The 20,165-nt window shown below is 38.7% G+C and overlaps 1 protein-coding gene across 6 annotated transcripts in view; it reads right to left on the bottom strand.

The window, feature by feature from the left end:
• DLG5 (discs large MAGUK scaffold protein 5) overlaps positions 1 to 20,165 on the bottom strand; it is a 305,150-nt gene that overhangs the window by 10,217 nt on the left and 274,768 nt on the right. For all 6 annotated transcript variants that reach the window (XM_033940910.1, XM_033940911.1, XM_033940908.1 and 3 more), the window contains 2 exons: positions 15,640 to 15,749; positions 3,817 to 3,926 (listed from right to left, as the gene is read on the bottom strand). In XM_033940910.1, the coding sequence (XP_033796801.1) occupies positions 3,817 to 3,926; positions 15,640 to 15,749 (220 nt within the window). The remainder of the gene's footprint in view (positions 1 to 3,816; positions 3,927 to 15,639; positions 15,750 to 20,165) is intronic.

The following is a 20,165-nucleotide window of genomic DNA, read 5'->3' as shown; positions in this document are numbered from 1 at the left end:
AACCAAGACACCATGCACTATCTGAACAAGCAAGGTAGAACAGGCTCTTATTCTCTTTGCAAAGAAGCAATTCAGATTTGGTCTTGGGGAACAGCTTGGGAAATATTTTTCTGTGCAGTTTATCTAGTGAGCAAACAAAATGTTCTTGCAGACAAACTGAGAAGACTTCTTCAGCCTCATAAGTGGACTTCAGCATGTCGGTCTTACACCTGATCTTTTCTCAGTGGGGAACCCTGGAAATTAATCTGTTTGCTTATCCCCTGAACAGCAAGCTTCTACAGTTTTGTTCCACACTCTTTGCCCCCAATCACATGGCTCATGATGCCTTCTTCCTGCTTCACTAGCGGAACAATTTCCTTTACACCTTTCCTCCCATCCCTCAAAAGAAGGACTCTACTCAAACAGCCAAGATCAAGGCACAATGATCCTCACAGCGCCATCCTGGCCCCAACCAGGTTTGGTTTCTGCTATTACTAGATCTGTCATCCAAGAAACTATGGAAATTGCAACCCTTTACAAATCTGTTAACACAGAGCAGGAGATCCCTCCTTCATCCGAACCCCTACTCTCTAGCTCTAACAGTGTAGTTTCTGTTCCATTTCCAGCTCTCATCTACAGAATCAGAAATTATCCAAGCTTCTAGGAAGCTTCTACTTAAGTGGACACATTTCAAGTTTATTTAAAATTTGATAAAAATGCTTATAAAAATTTCTAAGCGAAGTACAAAGAAATTGGGGATGCTAAACAATTAAAGTTAAAAAATGACCAAATGAATAAAAGACGATTTATAAACAGAAACAAGGTGGAAAAAAGGAGTAGAACTACAATGGTTTTAGGAGGGCAGTGCAAAGGAATAAGTATTGTTCTATTTGGATAAGTTTGGATTAATGTTTTCAAATTTCAAACGCCCACCCCCCTCTGAAGTTAGTTCCTAATTTTGAGGGGTGGGATTGAGACCGGCAGAGTCTATAGCAATTTAGCAAGAGGGAAGGCCCCCATGGTATCTGGCTTCATTATTGCCAGCTGGTTTAGTAGGACCAGACAGGACTTAAGGCAGGGCTTCTCACAATCCGGATGTGCCGCTAACTCCTCACTCCCCCCAGCGTCTGGCAAACAGCATGGAGGACTGCCACTGGGAGGAATCAGCTGCCTGTCTTGCATGTCGGGCCTGCCCTTGACCCATGTTGGAAGAAGCAAAGGGTAAAAGGTGATGGGGCGAGATCTTGGATGTAGGTGGGGGAGAGAAATATAGATGAGGTGTTGGAAGAAAGAGGAGAGGATATGCTGGCTGGAGGGGGCAAGACAGTAGATACTGGTTAGAAGAGTGAAAATAAAGGAGGAATGAGAGAGAAAGAAAAGATGCTGGCAGGGGAGAGAGAGGGAAGAGTTAGCAAAAACCCCCAAAAAACTGGAGAAATAGAAGCAGATAGAGATGCAGAAAAATAAATGGAGGAAAACTGAAAGGAAAAGGTTAACGTCAGAGATGGATATAGGAGAGGAATTGAAGACAGGAATGAGAGAAGAGGCAGAAAGACTTCAAACCCTGGAAAGAAAATTTTAAAAAGGCAGAAACTGGGATAAACATGAATAAAATGGCCAGACAACAAAGGTAGGTGGTTTATTTTTTATTTCATGAACAGAAAATGTAGTTTTACTGTAAATTTGCACTGCTTTCTTTTTATATTTCAAAGTGTAGAGTGCTGTTTCTCTTTTACTGGTGTTGAACTGCATATGGCTTCTTGAGGTTTAAGTTAGTTTTTTGTTTAAATTTATTAGTTTGTGGTTGTTTGTAGTTGTGTTTTCCTATATAGGGGCCTTGTTGTGAATATGTTAGCTTTGGGATATATGCATCACATATATTTGTATTATGTTTAATGACTCACGAGATAGCTGATGGGGAGGGTGAACAGTCTTTATAAATTAGCTCACCATGATAACCCAAATTTCTAACCATGATAACCTAAATGTCTAACCTTGGTTTATATTCAAGTTAACTTTTTTTACCTCTTTTTGGAGGGAAAAGGATATCTTGGTTTATATTTGAGTATATACGGTTAAGTGCTATCCGTGCTTTCCATGCGCAGTTAAACAGAAAACCTTTATCTGTGCATTCCTTAATCAAATGTTTCATGAAAGGTTGTTTTATATGAAACCTTCTATCAAGCCACCTCCAGTTGTTTGGGATCTAAATGTAGTTCTTTCTGAAGACTCCTTTCAAACCACTTCAATCTTGCTCTTTAAAACTTCTTACGTGGAAGGTTATTTTCCTGGTAGCTCTCACATCTGAACAACAAGTTAGCGAACTTCACACCCTTGTTTCAGATCCACGTTACACAAGATTCTATCATGACAGAGCAATCCTTAAGACACATCCAAAATTCTGTCCTAAGGTAGTCTTGGAATTCAACCTAAATCAATCTATAGTCCTAATTTAATTTACATATTAAGAATATAATGTATGATGTTCAAGTGTTATACGATAGTATTTCATGTTGTTCTTTTTGAGCACTTGATGTAAGTTTGAAAAAGAATAAAGAAATTAAAAAAAAAAAAATCTATAGTCCTAATGATTTTCTTTCCAAAACTGCACATACATTCTGGAGAAGCAGTGCTCCATACCTTGGACTACAAGCATACCACCTGGACTGTACCAAACCACATAGGAAATCCTCCCACCTATTTGTGGCTTTTGATCCTAACAGACTTGGGGTTGCTGTTAGAAAGTGAACCATTTCAACTTGGTTGGTGGACTGTATCTCCTTCACGCTTGAGCTCCTTATCTTTACATCTAAATCTGTCTCTCCTCTTCCCCTGTTCTCTATTTTGTGAACACCCCCTCATCCTCCCTGTCTTGTCAGCTTGCTGCCTTGGGGTATCTTTGACTCATCTCTCTCCTTCTCTTCATCCTAACAGACTGCCAAAACTTCTTATTTCTTTCTCTACAATACTGCTACAATCGACCCTTCTTTTCTGAGCACACTGCGAAAACCCTCATCCATACCCTAATCACCCCTCACCTAAACTATTACAACTTGATTCTCACTGGCCTTCCGTTAAACCATCTCTCTTCAATCTGTTCAGAAATCTGCTGTATGCCTCACATTACCCCTCTCAAGTCACTTCATTGGCTCCCTATCTGTTTTCTCATACAGTTCAGACTCCTCTTACTGACCTACAAAAGTGTATTCGCTCCACAGCTCCTCTCTCATCTTTACCCACACTCCCCCCGAGCACTCCACTCATCAGGTAAGTCTCTCTTATCTGTACCCTTCTCTTTATGGCCAACTCCAGATTCCATCCCTTCTACCTTGCTGCACAGTACACCTGAAACAAACTGCCTGACTCAGTACGTCAGGCTCCATCCCTGGCAGTATTCAAATCCAGATTCAAAGCCCACTTCTTTGAAGCTGCTTTCAATTCCAAACTCCAATCCACCTGCTAAGCATCAATTTCTGTCTTATCATTCCCTCTGTAATTCCCCCACCTGAGCACTGTGTATAGATGAACCTTCTTGTCCTGTTTGTCTGACTTGACTAGACTGTAACCTCTTTTGAGCCAGGACTGTCTCGTCTATGTTTTGATGTACAGTGCTGTGTTATATCTAGAAGTGCTATAGAAATAAGTAATAGTTGTAGTAGATTTGTGGGCATCTTTCCTTAAGATCACAAAAGTCCAAAAAATGCATCACAAAAAAAAAAAAAAAATCTACAACTCGCTCCACCTAACCACAGTGACTCAGATATAGCCTAATGGTCAGAAACAGGAGATATCTGAAATAATCATCACTTAGTGTGAAACTTTATACCAATTACCAACCTGTGAAATATTTGCTGTATTCTTGTTCTATCTTTTGAGCACTTTCATATTGTTCTTTGGAATGTTTTTGAGTAACCTTGTCCTTCAGAAAGATTGGGTCTTTTTGCTCTCTGTTAACAGAAAAATAGCTTGTCAAAATTATTATAGTTTTTTTTTAGAAACTGAAAAGGAATACATTTTCAAATGAAGTACCAGTACCTGATAAAACAAAGAATACAATTTTGGACTAGTGGTGACATCTAGTGGACTTACCTATTAAGATCATGTTTCATGAACAGGGTCAACATTGAAACACTGGTAGTCAGTGTTTTTATAAACACAGAACCCCACCGGCTAATTTAGATGAGCCATATCTGGGCAGCAGCACTGAATATTTGGGACAATGGGGACACCCAGAAGTTATATGGGTATTTTCAATATTAAATACTATACCCACATAGCTAACTGGGCATAAAGGGACTGTTTAAGTTGTCCTACTTGCCTGATTAGCTATGTGGGCACTGCACTTAATATGAGGGTTGTACTAAAAGCAATGCAAAAATGGGCATAACTTTTTTTATTAACTGACACAGATCGTTCAAATTGCACATGTTGGTAGAGTAACTCTCTATACAAAGGTACTACTCAACATAGTCTCCATCACAAGCGATGCATTTGCGCCATCATTGAGCTCAACTCTCAAATTCTTTTTGAAAAAATTCAGGTTTGCACTGTCGTACCCACTTCTTCACAGCCACAGCGTCTGTATTATCAAATTGTTTTACCCGAAGACTGTCCTTCATTGGACCGAACAAGTGGAAGTTGGAGGGTGCCAGATCTGGGCTGTATGGTGCATAAGGGACCACTGACGAACCCAATTTGCCGATTGCCTGATTTGTTGCCAAAGATGTGTGTGGTCATGCACTGTCATGGTGAATGTGGATCGTTTCCAGATTCTTGTTTGGTCTCTTCCTCCTAATGACTTCTCTAAGCTTCTTGAGTATTTCAATGTACCAACGCTGGTCATGGTATGGCCATGCTCCAGAAAATCAAGGAGATTGATACTCTTGTAATCCCAAAAAACAGTTGCTATGATTTTCTGAACTGATTGCTGGCTCTTGAACTTCTAAGGCCTTGGAGAAGAGGTGTGACACCATACCATGGATGGATTCTTCATTTCCAGATCATAAAGATATGCTCACATTTCATCCTCTGTCACCAGATTGGAAAAAAAATATCTTCATTGGCTTCAGATGCTTCCAGTAGATCAGAGCAGACGTCCACCCTTCTCTTTCCATCTTTTAAGCTTCAAATTAAGAGGTGTCTTGGCATATTCTATCTTCTTTCTGCTTTTCTAGCTCAAAACCTTCTATTACTTTATTTTGTATGTCTTGTCTGTCAATCTGTTTTCCTTACTGATGGACGTTTGATTATGGCCCTCCTCCCCCTCTCTGCTCTCTCCTTTGTCTATTTTATGGTCAAATATATTTTATTGAGCTCATCAAGAAAACTTAGCAGACAAACAAGATGAAATACATACAAGCTCAAAGTTTATGATACAAAACCCCTCCCCCCCTTTTGAGTAACCCCCCCGTCTCCCCAAACAAATCCCCCAAACCTCCCCCCCAGGTCCTCCTTCTAAGTACAACATAAGCAAAGATATAATGCAAAATGAAACAGGCATACCAACTGTAACATGGGGATACAGAAAAACATGGAATCAACAGTTAAGCAAATGGCTGTGAGCCAAGGGAGTCATAGTAGTCCAAAAGGGTTCCCAGGTGTGTTTAGAGATGCGCCCTGGGAGAGAGGAAAAGTCCGTCACATCCCTTCGTTCCCACATCAGGAAGGTAATCATCTGACATCGCCAGATGAAGTAATCCGGCGCTTCACCCTCAAGCCATTTCAGCAAGATACATTTCAAGGCAATAAGGACAGTCCACTTGAGGAAAACAGCAGTCCCCCTTTGACGAGGGTAATAATGAGGAATAACTCCAAATAAGACCAAAGGGGAACATTGAATTGTAATGTTACAAATGTGCTCTACAAAAAGAAAAATGTCATTCCAATAATATTTTTTTTTTTTCCATTTATAATTTTTATTCGTTTTCAAATTTTACATAAAGTGTACAAATTATTAAAATACAATTGATGAATACACAATATCACTTTTATATCTAATACATCATATTTTAAATATATTTTTATCCCCTCTCCCTCCCCCCACCCTTCTAGTACTTTTCAATCATACATTACATACTGTATATCATGTTATATCATATTATATAAAAATTATTTTCACTACCCTCCCCTTCATGTGTGTCACCAAGAAGATATTGAAAAGAAGAAAAGAAATCTTACTATTTATTCATTGCAATATTTTGTCAATGGCCCCCATATTTTTATAAATTTAGTATATGTCCCTCTTTGTATTGCTATTGCTCTTTCCATTTTGAATATATGACATATTGTATTCCACCAAAATGTATAATTTAGGTTATTATAATTCTTCCAATTGTTGGTTATATGCTGAATGGCAACCCCTGTCATGATTAATAAAAGCTTGTTATTTTCTGTTGAAATTTGACTTTTTTTTCTCATCATCATTCCAAATAACACTGTATCATATGATATTGCTATATGATTTTCCATCAATTTATTAATTTGTGGCCAAATTGCATTCCAAAAACTTTTAATGTAGGGACAATGATCTAACGTCCCTGGTTCGAGATTACAATGCCAGCATTTATTGGACTTAGAACTATCTAATTTTTGTAATCTTGTAGGGGTCCAAAAAGCTCTATGTAATAAAAAGAACCAAGTTTGTCTCATAGATGCTGACACTGTACATCTCATTCTCCAAGACCAAATTAGTGGCCATTGAGATGCATTAATTTGATGCTTAATCTCAATGCTCCAAATATCTCTTAGACCATTTTTTGGTTTTTTATTCAAATATCCAGATATTAATTTATACCACAATGCGGCTTGATGTTCTAGGAAGTCTGCTTGAAAACATAAGAACTTTAAACTATATTGATTATTTAATGTTTTCCATTCAGGGAACCCAACCTGAATGGCCTGCTTCAATTGCAACCATTTAAAACTTTGTGTTTTACTAAGACCAAATCTATATTGCAATTGTGAAAATTCCAGCAGTTTACCTTCTGAAATAACATCATCTAGAGATCTAATGCCTGCAATAATCCAGTTCTTCCAAAGGATTTGAACTCCGCCAATTTTGATCTTGGAGTTTATCCATAGAGACTGATTAGTTGATTTGTTTATTGGGATAGGTGTTAATTTACTAATAAACCTCAATGTTTTCCAAGTATCCATTAATATTTTATTTTCTCTGTATCTTCTAGGTATATTAATACTTGGAAGGTGAACTAAATTTAGGGGAAACATAAGGCGCCATTCTAAATACAACCAATCTGGTGCATTATCTATAAGTTCTGGGAGGATCCAATACATACCCTGACGTAGAATATAGGCTTGATGGTACCTATAAAAATTTGGAAAATTTACCCCTCCCTCCTTAATTGATTTTTGCAAAGTTACTAAAGCTATTCTAGGTGTTTTACCAAGCCAAAGAAATTTTGTTAAAATGCTATTAAGCTTTTTATAAAAGGACCCCTGAAAATAAATAGGTATCATACTCATTTGGTAGCAAACTACAGGCAACATCATCATTTTGATAGTTTGAACTCTCCCCCACCAAGAAATATGTAATGGGTTCCATTGCTCGCATAACTCCGTAACTTTTTTTAATACAAATTTTTCATTCTCTTTTACGGTATCTTCAATTGTATTTTTAACTTGAATGCCAAGATATTTAAATCCTTCTTCTTTCCATATGAATGGAAAAGCGTCAAATAGTCCTTTTACACAATGAACATTTAAAGGTATAATTTCAGATTTATTCCAATTAATTTTATAACCTGAAAATTTGCCAAACATATTAATTAATTCCAATAGAGAAGATAAGGTAGACTCTGGATTCCTCAAATAAAGCAAAATATCATCCGCATAAGCTGAAATTTTATATTCCATATCAGAATATGGTATACCCTGTATCCCCCTTGCTTGTTGTATTGCTAACAATAAGGGTTCTAATACAACATCAAATAACAAAGGAGATAAAGGACAACCCTGCCTAACTCCCCTCTGCAATTGAAAACCATCAGATATCATATTATTAATATTTAATCTTGCAATCGGGAAGCTATACAAAGTTTTTACCATTTGTATAAATCCAGAACCTATACCAAACCATTCTAAAGCCTGATACATAAAATTCCACTCTACCCTATCAAACACTTTTTCTGCATCCAAGGAAACTGTAAAAACCGGTTCATCCATTTTTTTTGATAAATTTAACATATGAAACAATAATCTAGAGTTATTAGAGGAATGTCTTTTAGCAACGAAACCCGTCTGATGCATGTCTATAATATATGGGAGAGCTTTAGCTAATCTCAAAGCCAAAATTTTCGCCAAAAGTTTATTATCCACATTTATTAAAGATATAGGCCTGTAGTTTGAAACCAAAGCAGGATCTTTTTTTGGCTTAGGCAAAACAATTATTATTGATTCAGCCATAGTACCTTTAATATCACCTTTTATAAGTTGTGTCTGATATAAATTTAGTAAAAATGGGGAAAGGCTATTTTGAAATGTTTTATAAAATTCTACTGTATATCCATCACCACCTGGAGCGGATCCAACTCTAAGAGATCTCAATGCTGTTTCTAATTCTTTTATTGATATAGGTCCATCTAAACTCCGTTTTATATGATCAGGAATCTTAGGTCCAGTAATAGAATCTAAAAAATTTTTACCATCTTTTTGTCTCTCCAAATAAGGCTCGGAAGAATACAGGTCTTTATAAAATTTTAGAAATTGTTTTAAAATTATATTTGTTTGATTTGTTATTATACCATTATCATCTTTTATCCCATTTATATTAGTTCTTCTTTTTTTTGCTTTAAGATAATTTGCCAATAATCTTCTCGCCTTATTAGAATTTCCATAAACATTGCTTGTTTGAAAAACAAATCTCTTCTTATCATTTTTGAAGTTAATTCATTAAATTTTCCTTTTGCTTTCAAAAGAGCTTGCAATACCTCATTTTCCCATTTACTTACCAATTTAGCTTCTAATATTTTAATTTCTTTTTCTAATTCTATATATTGCATTTTAGTCTGTTTCCTAATAAAAGCTGAATATGATATAATATTACCCCTCATAGTTGCTTTAAATGCATCCCATACATTCTCAATAGATGTATCCTCCACTAAATTCATTTGAAAGAAATCATTAATTTGTGTTTTAAAATTTTCCAAAAATTTGTCATCCACAAGCAATGCATTATCAAATCTCCAAAGAGGTCTACCCTTTTCCAATTGATCCAATTGTAATTCTATCCATACTCCCGCATGATCCGAAATAATAATAGGATCTATGGAAGCTTTAATCACTTGTTGCACCTTATTTGTTGAAACAAAAATAAAATCTATTCTTGAAAATGATTTATGAACCTGTGAACAAAATGAAAATTCCTGATCATTAAAATGAAGGATACGCCATATATCTTTCAAATCACATGATTGAGCCAAATTATCTAAACCTAAAGATTTTATGCTTTTACCTGGTTTTTTATCCAATAATGGATCCATTACAGCATTAAAATCTCCAGCCACCACTAAATTAGAAGCAGCCAGTGGTAACAACATACTCTGTAATTTTTTAAAAAATTCTGATTGATTCGAATTAGGGGCATATATATTAAACAACGTCAGGGCATTATTTCCCATACTTATATCAATATGTATCCATCTTCCATGTGGATCTGAATTTATTACCTTAAACTTGGCCATACATTTTTTATTTATAAGAATTGCTACCCCTGCTTTTTTACCCTCTGCTGGAGCAAAAAAACATTCCTTTACCCACCCACCCGTTAATTTCTGTGATTCCTTTATATTAAGATGGGTCTCCTGCAGACAGTAAACATCCGCGTTTTGCTTTTTTAAAAATGCTAATACCTTTTTCCTTTTGATTACATGATTCAGGCCATTGACATTAATAGAATATATCTTAAAAGACATTATATATTTTAAAACTTATCATCATAATCTTTTTCTTTTCTTTCTTCATATTTAAAATCCAAAAAATTTTCTCAATGACACACATTTTTACCCCTAAATTATTCAATCCCTTATTAACCTTTTCCTTAATCATTCTAGTATATCCCATCTTTTTCCCTCCCTTTCCCACCCAATATAATGACTGCTTAAGGACACACATTGGAACAGCAACCCGAACATCCCCCTCCCCTCTAGGCAACAAATATTTAATTAATATCCCCTTTATCATTTCTTTTTTACTATTTTTGAAATAATTATATTTTCTATCTATCTATCTATCTATATTAACCTTTGATATCTTTAATCATATTTTACTCCTAACATTTCATTAATGTATCTTTATCTATTCATCAATCTTTAATATATATTTCCCCAATATTTTAGTTATATCATAAAATTCTATCATAAACATATATTTAATATAGTAATGTTATTTTTCCTATATCTTGTACATTCTATTACATCAATTCTTATCATCCTTTTAATATCTAAAAACAAATATACATATTTTCATATATTTCTTTAAAAGTTTTTAATATACTTTTTTTTTTTTTTTTCCTTTTTGCATTCTTCTTTTACCCAATTTTTATTTTTATCTGGTGCATTCTTCTTCTTTCTGAGCACTCTTTACTCCAGCATCCATATTTTACTCTTCTAAGTTTAGTCTCTTAAGATTCCAGTCTGTCTTTCTTGTCTATTTCTTCTTTTATATTTATTATTGTCTTTTTCTTTAGTTCATTTTATTTCCAGTTCTTTATTTCATATTCTTCTTTCTTCAGTATTCCAAAAGTCTCACAGTTTTATATTAAAAAATTTTTTTTTCCACAATGTCATCAAAACCAGTCTTCTTATTTTATGATCATTTCAACTTCCATTATGTTAAAATGACATAGGTTCTGATTTTGAAAGAAAGGTTTTTAGCTTTTCTGGATCTTCAAAAAATACAAAGATTTATCTCCGGAAGATACCCTCATTTTTGCTGGGTAATATAATCCATATTTATATCCCTTTTCTTTTAGTTGAGGTCTCAAGTCTAAGAATCTCTTTCTTTTATTTGCTGTGTTTTTAGCAAAATCCGGCAAAAACCATATTTTGGATCCTTTGTAATTTAAATTTTTGTCTTTCTTGGCTGCGTTTAAAATTTCTATTGCTTGCTGGTATCTTAGCATTTTAAATATTAATGGTCTTGGTCTGCCTTGATTTTCCATATTTTTTACTGGGATCCTGTGCGCTCTTTCTATTTCTAATGGTTGTTTGAAATCCAATTGTAGTATTTTGGGAATTAAATTTTCTAAAAATTGTATGGCATTTTTCCCTTCCAAATTTTCCTGCATTCCAAAAAGTTTTATATTCTTTCTTCTTCCTCGGTTTTCATAATCTTCCAGCTGATTTTTTAATTGAATTAGTTCCAAACTGTCATTTTTACATCTATTTCCTTCACATTCCAAAGCCTCCATTTTAGTTTCTAAGTCAGTTGTTCTTTTATTATTTATTTCCATCTGTCTATGGATGTTTAGTATTTCTTCCTTCATTTCGGCCATATTACTCACAGTTTCTTTAAGCATTTGTTTAATTTGTTTCAGTTCCTCCATAACTTCTGCTTTACTTAGCATATCTGTTTCTTCAGCAGGAAGTGGGACCTTACTTGGTGTAATTTGATCCTGCTTTTGCCTTTTTGCTGACATACTAAGTTCATTTTTATTTTGTCGGGTACTTGCCATGCTCTTGCTCTTCTTTTTCGTGGATTTTATTTTCTCTACAGTCTTTAGGAGACACAAAGACTTCTGTCAGTCACAATATTCAGTAGTTTGTCTTTGATATCTTGCTACACCAGCTCTGAAGAAAAAACGGTGAGGAAATATCAGATCTTTTTTAGCTCTTTTTCCTTAGGGTATTTGTCTCAGTCTCGGCGGCACAAGTTTTTCTCCACAGTGATCTTCCTATCCTGTATACCTCTGTGACTCACACCGTTAGCAACTTGTCTTGATGCCGCGCTGCTCCAGCACAGAGAAGTCTGTAAATCTCTGTCAGTCACACCGTCAGCAACTTGCCCAGAGATAAAAACCGACGAAAGAGAAACAAATCCCCCTTTTTTTTTTTTTGACTCTCCTTCCTCAGGTTTCCGTTATAGCCTCGGCGGCACCAGTCTTCAAATTCTGTCAGTTATCTGCCCCCGATGTCTCGCCGTTCCAGCGCTGAGAAAAAAAAAAACGGCGATCTTACTTTTTTGTCTCTCCTCTCTCAGGCCCTGTCTCAGTTTCAGCGGAGGAGATCAAAATCAATCTGGCACAAGTTCAGCTTTAACTACATTTGTTTTTAGCCGAAATCAGCAATAAAGGGATAATTTATTTTTATAACCGTTGCCTAGTAGAAGAGGAGCGTCGCGATCACACGTCCATTTGTGTTCGCGTTAAGCCACGCCCCCTTCTCATTCCAATAATATTGAATAGTGGGGCAAGTCCAGAACATATATCCCAAGCCCGCTTCAGAGGCTTGACATCTAAGACAGGCAGTTGTCTCACAAAACCCAGAAAGGTGAGCCCTCTTAGGAGAAATGTACAAACGGAAGACCAACTTATAATGTTGTTCCCAAAAGGTGGTATATTTGTGAAAGGCAGGCAATCTACAGACAGCCTGCAAAAATACATCATCAGGTAACGCTACAGCAAGGTCACGAGCCCAGGCATCCCGCAATTTAGAATGATCAAACAAGGGGGACTCATCCTTCAAATGGTGATGATGGAATTTAAGTGGAATAGGAAGTTGGGAACCAATGGTAAAAGCCGTAGACAGCATCTCTTGGCAAGAAGCCTTCAAAGAACCAGAAGGTAAAGAATGAATTTGCATATAAGCAAAATAATCAGTGGGCGGGAGATCAAATTCTTCCCGCAGCTGTGCAAAAGGCTTAATTTTTCCATCATCATCAACCAAATGAAACACATAATGAATGCCCCTTGTTTCCCACTGAGCAAAACTCAGCCCATCCACCCAGGGGGAAAGGAGCTATTATCATGGCCTTTTGGCAATCAATTTGGTCTCAAATTAATTGTTTACTAGAAAACCATGTAGCATTATCATATGATACAATTATGTTTGGTATGTCAATGAGAACAAAGAGTCAAATTTCATCAAGCAACAATAAACTTTTATTGATCATGACAGGAGTCGACATACAACATATCACCAGTAATTGGAAAAATTACAGTAGACTTAACTATACCTTCTGGTGGAATTCGTTGTGCCACATTTACAAAATGGAAAGAACAATTGCCATACAAAAAGTGAATTACAATAATTTTAAAAAGATTTGTGGGCCACTGACAAGTTATTGCAATGATTAGACACCATTTTCCTCTGAAAGTACACTTATACATAGGGGGAGGGGGGAGGGTGTAAAGCTATATTAAAGGTTTGATCAATAGATAAGAATATAATATTTATATGATATTTTTGATTAAAATATTTGTGGGAAGGGTGGGTGGGGAGGGTATAAATTTATGTTTTTAAAATGATGTTAGAAGAAATACAAGTGATGTTTACAAGGTTTAAATGATGTAATATTGTGTTCTTGATGTAAGATGGAAAAATGAATAAAGAATTTGAAAAAAAACTGGATAGGCAGAAAAGGAGTTATAGAAGCAGAAATAGAGTGATATTTGCAGACCCAGTGCCAAACCCTCCGCAAGTGAAGGTGTAGCACCCTAATAGAGAGAGGCTCCGGTAAAGAAGAAGGGATAGAGAGAAGATATGCACTAAAGTGAGTAGTCCAGAAACATAAAAACTCCAAAGAGATGTTGGTAAAGGCAGAGGTACCCCTGAAAAAGTAATTAATATGGCGCATGCCACATCCAATATCAGATAATGAAGGTTCAACAAACCCAGTCCACCCTTGTACCATGGAGCCGCTGCCCATTTATAAGGCAGGCGAGGTCGCTTCCCAGCCCAAAGAAACCTCTGAACCAAGCATTCCAGTCTGCCTTCATCCTGAGAAGTCAAATAAAGAGGAAGGACCTGAAAGACATATAACCAACACAGAACAATGAGCATGTTATAAAGATGCACCCGACCCAAAAGCGAAAATGGGAGGGTCCCCAAAGCTGTAGTTTATTCTGAAGGGCCAAGAACAACGGTTCCACATTCAAATGATATAGACTAGATAAGTCCAATGGAATAAGTACCCCAAATATTTCAGAGTAGAGTCGGCCCAGCGAAGGGGAACGACACCCCTCCATGTGGTGCATAGCTTGGGGAGAGAAGGCAAGGTAAAGGACTTATCCAGATTAAGAGAAAGACCAGAATAAAAGCCAAATTCAGAAATGAGGTCTAATGCTGTCGGCAAAGAATCTTCGGGCCTAGTAAGTATCAAAAACATGTCAGTCGCAAACGGTAAGGTCTTTAACTCCACTCCATCAACACGAAGGCCCTGCACCTCATCAAACCACCGAAGAGTGCAAAGCAGAGGTTCTAAAGAAAGAAGAAAAATTAAGGATGAAAGGGGGCAGCCCTGCCGAGTACCTCGAAGGATAGGAAAGGAATCCGTGCGAGTCCCATTAACCAGAAGAGAAGCCCTCGGATTAGAGTAGAGGGAATGCATGGCATTAAGATAAAAGCCACCCAAACCAACATGCTCAAGGGTACAAAACAAGAAGGACCAATGGACACTATCAAAGGCTTTAGAAGCGTCCAGACTGACAAACAAAGCTGGAATGTGATGAGATTGACAATGGGCTAGTGTAAAGAGGACCTTACAAACTGACTGACAAACAAAGCTGGAATGTGATGAGATTGACAATGGGCTAGTGTAAAGAGGACCTTACAAACTGACTGACGTCCCCGGCCAAACCCTACCTGATCCTCATGGATGACCTTAGGAAGATACAGCGCGAGACGGTTGGCCAACATGCGAGAGAGGAGCTTAAGATCTACGTTGATCAAGGAGATAGGACGATAGGAATCTGGCGCATCAGCCTCCTTACCAGGTTTCAATAGTAATGAAATAAGGGCCTCATTAGCATAGTGCAGAAATGATCCTTGAGCAATAGCAGTGTTGAAGCAAGCCAGCAAGTGACCACAGAGATGGGAAGAGAGAATACGATAAAATTCTCCCGAAAATCCATCCGGACCCGGGGCCTTACCGGAGCGGAGAGCCTTGATAGCAAATTCTAATTCTGCCGCTCTAAATGGACTATTGAGAGAAGACACGACATCCTCCGGTAGGTGAGGAAGTCCAGAGGACTGAAGATAGCCCGTCAGCAATTCTGGAGATACATACCTTTAATACACACTGCATACATCTGAAATGTTGAGTGGTGGTAGCTATTTAGAGAGCATGCCAATCATTTTTTTCACATGGTCTGTTCTGCATAACCTACAATACGCATACAAGACCCCCTATTCAAGCACTGAACGTATTCAAGGAATGTTACAAAGTTAATCAACAATGCAATATTGTTAATTTTTCTCATGTGAACATTTATGAATCAGATCTAAAACTTTTTGACGGCACAGGTCTTTAAGAAAGTAGTTAGTTACATAAGGTAGCTCATAATGAAATTTAATGGTGGTCTTGAATGTATAACATTGATACCTTTTGTTTTATACATTACAACAGAAATTCCTAAACATTCTGCAGTAGGCGACTTAACCATAAAGAGCCCAAGTTCAATGTATAAATCACATGACATTCACTTACTTGATTTGTTTAGCGCTTTTGTAGCGAATGAAAATGATAATGGGGTAGATATGAATACTGTGAAGTCGTTCAATGGCATGAGGCGCAATGTCAAGGAGACAGTGACAATCCTAAAAGGAAAACAGTTTGGAAACAATAAACACTCCATAACTTATTGAAGGAAACTGAAGAAGACAGGAAACATAAAAGCAATTGACTAATAGAAGCAAAATCATTCAGATATCAATGAATGCAAAAATTGCTCAAACCATACATGCAGAATATGATTACATTCAGCTACAACTTAAATGGAAATTCATTAAATGAAATTCAAAAGACTTTCACGGATGAAGCATGCTGAATGAACAGAGATGACAAAATGACCATGGGAAAAAAGGTCTGGATCTTAGGATCTTCTTAACCATTCACTTAAAATTTTTTTTAATGTAAGGAATAAGGAGAAATTAGGTTCTTACCTGCTAATTTTCTTTGTGTTAGCTTGTAGACTGATATAGTCCTTACGAATGGGTTATATGCCTCACTGCTACCAGCAGGTGGAGACTGAACACAAACTTGTATATCAGGCTAGAATCTGCCTAGCAACTCAGTCTGCCGAATAGCCAAGCAAAACTAGAAAAGACTTCAACTGAAAACAGTATAACACACTCCGAACAGGAGTGGAAAAAACAACAAATACTTATAAACTACTGTTGGAACATGTGTAGAACTTAATCCTGGTATAGAAAACATCCCCACAGCTCACCAGCTAAGCCATAGCCGCTGTTCTTACTTCTCCCCAGCCCTAGAAAAATTCTAGAACCTGCAGAAAAACCCCAAAATCTGCACGCAAAAGAAAAGCCCGCAATCATTGCACAAAGACAGACAGGGTGGGAGACTATACTGGTCTACAAACTAACAGAAAGAAAATTAGCAGGTAAGAACCTAATTTCTCCTTCTGTATCGCTTGGTAGACTGGTATAGTCCTTACGAATGGGATGTACCAAAGCAGTACCCATTAAGGGGTTCACCGAATACCGCGTCTCGACATGCTTGAACATCCACATGGTAGTATCTTACAAAGGAATGCAGAAAAGACCAAACTGCGGCCTTGCAAATATCCACTGGCGGCACTATCTCCTGGGTCCTCTGCACATAAGAGCGAAGGACCTGACTGACATCCAACTTGCGCAACTGTCTCTGCTCGGAAGAGCCCTCCTGGCTACCCAAACACCGGGAGGACCACCGCCTGATTGACATGAAAAGGAGAAATTACCTTTGGCAGAAAGGAAGGAACAGGCCTCAAGACAACTCGCTCTCTAGAAAACTCTGAGAAGGGAGCTCTACAAGAAAAAGCCTGCAGCTCAGAAACATGTCTAGCTGAAGTAATGGCCACCAAGAAGACTGCTTTAAGAGTAAGGTCCTTCAAAGAACAGTCGCTCAACAGTTCAAAAGGTGGGCGCACTAGAATAGATAGAACCAGATTGAGATCCCAAGATGGAACAGAGCCACCAGCCTGCCACACATCACCGCCTGGACCACCAGAGCTTTCACATCAAAACTCTGTTTAAGGAGGGACTCCAACTTACGCTCCTCCAGGTCCTTCAAGGCCACACTGCTCTCAACAGGCACGGTATGCCTCTTAGAGATGGCCGAGACCACTACAGGCGACTTCAGAGTGTTCCTATCGCCATCAGGAATGGGATACAGGCGGGCCATTGAGCGCGCAAAACAAAAGGGAGCTTCGGGCACCTGCCATTGTGCGAGCATAATATCCCGAATATCCTGATGCATAGGAAAAGAGTGGGAAGCAGAGCGGATCCCCTTAAGCAAGGGGACCACCGTACACGGGGGCTCCAATATGGTGTCCTTAAAGTGCAAAACCAAGGAGACCTGAAGAATTAACTCATGAAGCTCTTCCTGCTGAAAAATGCGCACCACAGATGCATCTTAGCCAGCTAGGGGGTGCTTGAACCCCTCGCTGGCGGAATCCGATTCCCCAAGAGGATCCTGGAAATTTCCCCAAGGGTCCAGGTCCTCATCAATAACATCTTGCTCCTCTGGGCAAAAATCCTCATCCCAAGAGACCCTCGGGCGTTTGGATGAGAGAGGAGTAGAGGGGGGCAAAACCACGTCTGTGTGGACTCTCCGGTTGTCAAACCAAAATCTGTTAACTGTTCCCTCAATTAAAATCATCAATACCATGCGTAATAATATATTCTGTTACCGCTCTCACACTTTGGAATTCAGCCCTTTTACATTTACGGGAGATCTGCACATTAGATAAATTCAAGTCAACTCTAAAATCAATACTTTTTAAAGATGCTTTTGCAATTTGATTGCAGTCTAATTGTCTTTTTAAGGACAGCTATATTATATTTTACCATTACTTCTTAGGCATTTCCTTGGCATTCTTAACAATTTAGTAAATATACCTCGTACCTTTTGTTTTTTTCCTTTATTGTTTTTCTTTGATTATTGTAGTTCCTTCCTTCTTTCCTCTCGTGTATGTTTATCTTGTGCATCTTTTGTACTTCTCTTTATTGATATAATTAATTTTTTAATATGCCTGTATTTCCCTGTTTTTTGTTTTTTTATTATTATTAGCCACTTTGTAATTTGAAAAGGCGGGATAACAAATTATTATTGAACTTGAAACTTGACACAGAACCTCCAGCCGCCAGCACATAAGCTTTACAAAGTGCTAATATAAATTCAGGGGGAAAACCCCCCGGAGGCCCCAAGGGACTTCCTGCCCCAGCAGGGGACCCAGCCATACCTTGCCCCTGTATTTCCAGAATAGGTGGAAAGGTCACCTGAGGTAATAGAAATGAAGGAGGAGGTTCCCGCCAAAATTGGAGCTCTTGCGGCTTGTCGTGTCTGACAAGGTGGTTCTTCGCACCCATCCCAAATTTTTGCCTAAGGTTGTGTCTGATTTCCACCTCAATCAGTCCATTGTTCTTCCGGTATTTTTTCCGAAGCCCCATTCTCATCCTGGTGAAACGGCGCTTCACACGCTTGACTGTAAGAGGGCGTTGGCTTTTTATCTCCAACGTACTAAGTCTCATCGGAAGGTTCCTCAATTGTTTTTGTCCTTTGATCCTAATCGGGTAGGACATCCGGTTTCCAAGCGTACCTTATCCAACTGGTTAGCTGCTTGTATCTCTTTTTGCTACGCTCAGGCTGGTCTCCCGCTCTCGGGTCGAGTTACGGGGCACAAGGTCCGGGCGATGGCAGCTTCGGTTGCTTTCCTCCGTTCTACTCCTATGGAGGACATATGTAAAGCTGCCACCTGGTCTTCGGTTCATACGTTCACCTCCCATTACTGTCTGGACTCCTTGTCCAGGAGTGACGGCCGGTTTGGCCAGTCGGTGTTACGTAACCTGTTTTCCTAAATTGCCATCCTCCCACCTACCCTCTTTCTGGTTGGCTTGGAGGTCACCCATGTGTGAGAATATCATGCCTGCTTGTCCTGGGATAAAGCACAGTTACTTACCGTAACAGGTGTTATCCAGGGACAGCAGGCATATATTCTCACAACCCGCCCACCTCCCCGGGGATGGCTTCTTTGCTGGATATGGAACTGAGGACCACGAGGTGGGGATGCGCCCTCTAGTGGCGAGAAGGCTAGCACATGCGTGGTGCAGTGTGCAAACTTGAAACTTCTAGCAAGTTTGCTTAAAAAGCTGTCCGCGCTGGGGCTCCGTAGATGACGTCACCCTGGGACTTTTCTGATGCTGAGGCCAAGGAACCGACCAACATGAAAAGGAATGCCCAGCCGCTCCGGCAGTAAGGGAATCCTTCTCAAGGTATATGCAGCGGGGTGCCTGGCTGCTGGCATCAGCTGCCGACGAGGCTATCCCACCGCTCCGGCCTGCACAACACTTGTACAGGCCGGCTACGAGTACCTCGCGTCTGGAGCACAATGAGCATTTTTTTCCTTTAAAAGTGCTCATTGTGCTAAAAACTGCTCTAGCTGAAAGAAAAGTGCTGGTTAGATGAGAAAATACAGTAAAAAGGCAGTTTTAAAGGGTAATGAGCCCTTTAGACCGGCACACCTCAGGATTTTGTCTTTTTTTTTTCTTTTATAGAACAAACTCTACGGCTCCCAAAGCTGGAGGGCCAACCAACCAGGGGGCCAGGACGCCGGCTGAGGCACTTCTACAAAAATATGGGGAGGTGGAGGAAGGTGGGGGAAGGGACCCAGCACGAGACTCGCCAAGTTTAATACCCCCGAGGTCAGACGGATCCCTAAACAGGACCCATCCAAGCTCTATCCCAAGGGAACCCAGTAGTCCAAAACAAAATTCCAACAGTACTAAGAGGGGAGCCGAATTAGTCTTCCTACCTGCTATGGAGACTGAGACAGACTGAGTTGCTAGGCAGATTCTATCCTGATATACAAGTTTGTGCTCAGTGTCCACCAGATTCTAACCTGATATACAAGTTTGTGCTCCGTCTCCACCTGCCAGTAGCAGTGAGGCATATAACCCATTCGTAAGGACTAAACCAGTCTACCAAGCAATACAGAAAAAGGTAAATACTTCTTA

Source organism: Geotrypetes seraphini, chromosome 4 (assembly GCF_902459505.1).
Source record: "Geotrypetes seraphini chromosome 4, aGeoSer1.1, whole genome shotgun sequence".
NCBI classification, from domain to species: domain Eukaryota; kingdom Metazoa; phylum Chordata; class Amphibia; order Gymnophiona; family Dermophiidae; genus Geotrypetes; species Geotrypetes seraphini.
This window is presented reverse-complemented; position numbering and strand designations above follow the sequence as displayed.